This window comes from Egretta garzetta, unplaced genomic scaffold (genome assembly GCF_000687185.1).
Source record: "Egretta garzetta isolate BGI_Z169 unplaced genomic scaffold, ASM68718v1 scaffold296, whole genome shotgun sequence".
NCBI classification, from domain to species: domain Eukaryota; kingdom Metazoa; phylum Chordata; class Aves; order Pelecaniformes; family Ardeidae; genus Egretta; species Egretta garzetta.
Window position 1 is genome coordinate 153475 of NW_009259988.1, and position 5539 is coordinate 159013.

The 5539-nt window shown below is 44.1% G+C and overlaps 1 protein-coding gene across 1 annotated transcript in view; it reads right to left on the reverse strand.

The window, feature by feature from the left end:
• Positions 1-1130: 1130 nt before the first annotated feature.
• Positions 1131-5539, reverse strand: part of ERLIN2 (ER lipid raft associated 2) — a 12307-nt gene continuing 7898 nt past the window's right edge. Inside the window, exons 8-9 of the mRNA XM_009640538.2 lie at positions 5170-5249; positions 1131-4048 (exon numbers count right to left, since the gene is read on the reverse strand). Coding sequence (XP_009638833.2) covers positions 3839-4048; positions 5170-5249 — 290 coding nt within the window. The 3' untranslated portion in view covers positions 1131-3838. The remainder of the gene's footprint in view (positions 4049-5169; positions 5250-5539) is intronic.

Consider the following 5539-nt stretch of genomic DNA (forward strand, 5'->3'; position numbering starts at 1 on the left):
TCCAGAGATGGGGACTCGACCCCTTCCCTGGGCAGCCCATTCCAGAGCCTGACAGCCCTTTCGGTGAAGAATTTTCTCCTAATGTCCAACCTAAACCTGCCCTGGCGCAGCTTCAGACCATTCCCCCTCGTCCTATCGTCAAATCCGGCAGCTACCAGCCTTGTCTGTTCAGCGGGCACGCACTGCCCATTGCAACGACGCTGCAGAACTAAATTTTGAGCCCCACAGCTTCCATACTCCAGGAAAAAAACACCCCCAAAACAAAGCAGCCCACAAACCCACCCCCCAAAAATGACATTCCTCCCACCTGCACGAAGAGCAGTCTCCCTAGGGTGCCAAGTTCAATTGTTTCAGACAGAAAAAAAACCACTTCATAAAACCAGGGCAGGCGACACCACTTGTTCTGCACGCCCTGTTTGAGCTGTGAAGGCCGGGACGGGTGGTGGGGAGCGCTTGGAGCGCAGCCACAAAGCTCTGCAGCCACCCGTGGCAGCCACGCAGCCGGAGAAGCCACGGGGCGCGGGAGGCCCCAGCGCCGCGGGGCCACGGACAATGCCAGCCTTTATCACGGCAAGTCAGATGGAAAGAATGGGAGACTGCCAGCTGGAACCCATTAACTAAAATATTTGCCTTAATGTGCAGAACTTAACTCTCCCTCCCCATATTCTGAGCAGTGACAGTATTTACACAGCTGTTTAGAAATACCGAGAAGGTTCCTGCCCTTTGTCTGGTAAAAACATGACAATGAGTTTCTGCAAACTTTACCAAATCCTAGGCATTTGCCACTGAAGTCTTGTTACCGTATTTTTCACCAATCCGGTTAGCAAAGTGGGTCCGAAAGGCGCTTGCTGCATTCCTCGGTCGGCTGCTGAGCCCACAGGGACACCTCTGCCCCCTCCTCCTGCCGGAGCTCCGTTTTCCTCCCCCCTGCTCACTGGAATGGGAGAACCAGCACCACGCAGCCGCACGGGCGCGTGTCGGCCGGCACAGCACCGATCCGCAGCGCCCCACTGGAGCAGCAGCAGCCTCGATGTTACCCCTTGTAAACCTTCCCCTGCAAATATACCTACGCAGTGCATTAAAGGTTATCCATGAAAAAAAAAAAAAACAAACCAAAACCAAACCAAAACTGATGTTAAAATTGAAGGCCATTTTATTGTCATAGCAAATACCAAAATAAAAAGGCTTTTAATTCAATACATGAGAAGATCAAAGACCGCACTGGTAAAGCATGTTACCATGCTGCCGCCAGCAATTCTCAGGTACCAGCAGTACCACAAACCTGTATGCTCTTTGTTATATAGCGTGGATTTAAAATTTAGATCTTCCTTTCAAGATTTCAGATTATGGAAATTAGGACAAAAGGTCAGTTAAAGAGATAGATGGAGTAAAGATTTACATGGAGTGACAGATCTGCTCTGGAAAATTAAGGACATTATTACATATAATGAAGAAAGCTGAATGAAAACACAACAACGGATTTTGGCATGTGAATACTCATATGATTTCAACTTTGTCTTTGCTTTTTTATTTTTACTCTGATTACAATTTAACTGCATTACAAGAATACTTCAGCAGTAATGTTTTCAATTAAAAAAAAAAAAAAATCATTAAAACCTATTTATTCCAAACTATTGTCTTCCTGTGAAGTCATACACAAGCACACTTCGTAATACCACTTTGGGTTCTTTGGGTCTTTTTCATTAGTGAAAAACACTCGCGTAGAAAGTAGGTTTTAGTTAGGGGTGGAAATCTCCAACACAAACGCAGAACAATCCCAACTGAGATCACCCTCAAAGGTTTAGGTACTATTCCCTTATTCCTAAATTTCTGCTCTTCCCTGCTCACACCCTTCCTGCAGAGACCTGTTTTGTATAGAAGTCGGTAACATTACAGCCTACCTATTGATGCAATTTTTTTTGACTGCCTGGTTGTCTAGTGTAGTACATAGGTCTGGAGATGGAACTTCCCTCAGCTCGTATTTTCCAACAAATACAAAGACGACAGACAGGAGATGGGACTTTTCTCCAGCAGAAACTGACGCTTATCTTTTATTTTGCGTTTTCAAGGATCAATAGTCACTCTCCTAACAGGGAAAAGAAAACTAAAGTAAAAATACTGGAACCAGCAGCTGAAATTAATCCAATTTCTATCTTAGTGTGATTGCCTTATTAAAGAGACTAATGCATATTTAAAACACTGAAGGGTGAAACCAAGGGTAGTACGTAGCAAGCGTTTGGGGCACAAGATGGTAAATGCAATAGGCTGGTCTCTGACAACTATGTTAGCACTTTCACTTGCATCATCTATCAGTACATTGGCCGCAAATTGTAACAGCAATTAATAAACCGTCTCTCCTGCCAAGTGGCAGATGGATTAGGGAGAGGGAAAAAAAAAAAAAAAATGTTCTCTCTAGGCCTGAACTTTTGTCTTTAACACCCCCTCAAGTTTTGCATGTGTGTAAAACAAAACCCTATTACCTCTTTGCATCTGGTATGCGAAGGATTAATCAGTTTTCTGAAGTGAAAGGTACGTTATATAGCATTGTTCTGAGTGAAAAATTTATCTTTGGGCAGTTCAGAGACAAGAGGTTCTGTTCTTTGTCCTGTGACTTTTCAGTACGATGTTTTGTGCCCTTTGCTCCTGGTAAATCTTCCTTTCACAGGGTCTAATTCAGAAAAAAAAAAAAAAAACAAAAAACCAAAACAAAACCATCAAGTAACTCTGTTCCATGCATTTCAGTTTACCTGAATGTTCCCTTTCTACAACAACACTGTAAACACTGGAATCCAGTTGGCCTTGCAGAGGCAGGTAACTACTGTAACGACCATGGGACTTGTCATTCGAGCAGTTACTCGCCACTGAGGCTTTTTGCAAAGTCAGGGTCCCTGAGACAAAAATTCTTTTCTCCCTAGTTTCTCCTAATGACGATGACTGTGACAAGTACCATGCCTGCAGTCTGGTTTCACTGAAAATCAAGTCCAATTACCCAGTGGCAGGACACTGCCTCCACCAGCATGCCTACACTCCCCACCGAGCGGCTAAACCGCTGGCAAAAGCCTCAAAACACAAACTCCCCCCTTTGCCCTCCCCAAATACGACAAATGGAAACCAAACCAGTGTTAAGCTACCAAAAATGAACAGTTTGGGCCACTACCTGCACAACACAGCCTAAGGCTTAGATCCCCCCCCACCTGCAGGACTGCAGCTGAACTTGCGTAACTCACTGTGCACGTGGTCTCAGCTGCCCTACCAAGGGAAAAAACCATCGGCTCAGACCTCAGAAAAAGGTGGGTTTGTGCATTTGCTACACCCTGCGCTCAGGACAGACCTGGAGCATAGACATGGGCTGTTGCCTTCAAGCAGACACGCGTAGTGTACAAAAGTCTAGCACCTTTTTTTTAAAAGGGGTTTGAAATAAAGTATTTGAAATTCCCAACAAGAAAAAAAACCCAAAACAAGTTGTAGCAGCAAATCCCCTCCCTCCAAACCCTCAAAATTTCTTTAATTCCAACTGCTACAAACCACCTCAATCCAAAATTAAGTACCCATCTAAGCTGGCTGCAGAACAGGTAGTCTAGCTAGCCTCTCCAGAATAATTTGGTCTCCATGTCCAAGAGCAGAGAGGTGCGTCTGGAGGACATACCTGGAGCTGGCTGCTTAGAAGTTACCAGAAAAAACACCCCATAAATACCAAAGTCTTTGTGTCTAATTGTCATACAAAAGATTGAAAGGATTAAGTCTGATTCATCTCTTTCGGTACAGGAAAGGGGGAAAATGAAAAGGAGCTTCCCAGTTCATGTTTCTTTTGATATAAAATGAATAGAAATCTTTCTTTTCAGTTGACTTTATGAAGTAGTTTTGTGTCCTCATTGGTTCCTGCCCCATCCTCTTCTTGGATTCCCTCTGCCAGTCCCTCTGCAAATTTGCTCTGGCTTCCCGCATAGTCCATGAACATGTTGGGAATATCTTTGCCAAAATATATCTTGCTGTTTGCTGCGATAGCCTTGTATTTCATCAGCTGCAAGTACTCAGGAGTTAACTTCAGCTGCACAAAAAGAAAACAGATCACCAACAGCTTGGATTTAGTCAAAAGCAAATTCCTGCCATGAGCATACGAGGCATCCACTTTTCCACAAGGCTAGCAGGCATGCTCGTCCTCTCTTCGCTGAGAAGACGGAGTGCCCAGAAGAAGGCTCTCTTTCAGTATGCCAAAGCGAAGCTCTAAATCCCAGTGACTAAATGGCAAAATGAGAAAGTGATGGAAGCAGCTGGGGAAATGTTCAATCCAAACATACCAGAGATGGAGATGCTCGAAAGCACATAACTCACTGAAAGCCCTTGCAATGCAAGCTACTGGAAAGAAAAATACAACTGGCTTTTTTCCAGCGAGTAGATTGACGAGTCTGTTTCGGAAAGCAGAGCTCATTCGTTCAGGATAATTACATTATAACAGAGAGGATAGAATAACTGGGACAAAACTTGTGCACCGACATCCCAGACCTCTGTCCATTCTCACTGACCCTTACAAATCAGAAAGTCTTCCTGCTGGGATGTCCTGGGAACTTGCTGTAGGCAGTAACAAGCCTGGCAGTTCTATCCATATAATTTCTCTGTTTCCAGGTTTCTTTTTGTTTGGGTGGTGGTTTTTATTTTTTTCTTTTGCAGGACCAAGGCTTTGCCAGCCTAGTTAGTTTGGTGCACAAGATCAGCTCTGTTTGTTCTTTACCTGAACACGTGTTTACTCTCAGCTTGCCTATAGCTCTAGAGATCTCCCTGCTTTGCCTGCTTGCCAGCTTGCAGGCTGGAATGAATCGACATTTCTGATTACAACAGTGTGAAAGGGCAACACTGAAACTGATATCCTCTCCACAGAGCACGCCATGGCCCTATTAGCATCTAGCAGAGGCTGTCTCCAGATGACCAGACATTTCAGTATCCTGACATAAATTTATCTGTCCAGAGAAGAAAATTAATTTGCAAATAAGGATCTAATTGTTTCAGTCCGGTGAAAATTTTTCTGAGAGGAGATGGCTTTGTTTTGCTTTTTGACTTAAACAATGAGACACAACAAGCAAACAACAAGCAGACTGCTCTTTTGCTGAGTGCTTCTAACAGCCTAATGGAAGGAGCCCTGCTTCAAGGCACAGCGTAAGGAAATAACAATACCTTGTTAGCCTCGGCTACTTTCATAGCAGTGTAGCATTCAGCATCAGCTCTTGCCTTCTCTCTCGCAAGGAATGCGGCATCTGGAAGAAAACACAGGCTCTCATATTCAGATTTTTATTTCCAGCCACGTTAGCACCATTTGCAGCTGGAAACTTTTTAAAGTGGCCAGTACCACATCTAAACTGTACGGGATACAACAAGGGGAAGAGGGAACAAAATGGGAAACTCAGAAATGGGATCTCACTTTACATCTAAAACGCTGCAGGATGATAGCATTAAATAAGTAAGTTGCATCTGCAACTGAAGGCCTCAAAGCATTTTATAAACATAAGGTTGTTATTACTAGCCCTGTCACGCGGGCTGAGAACAC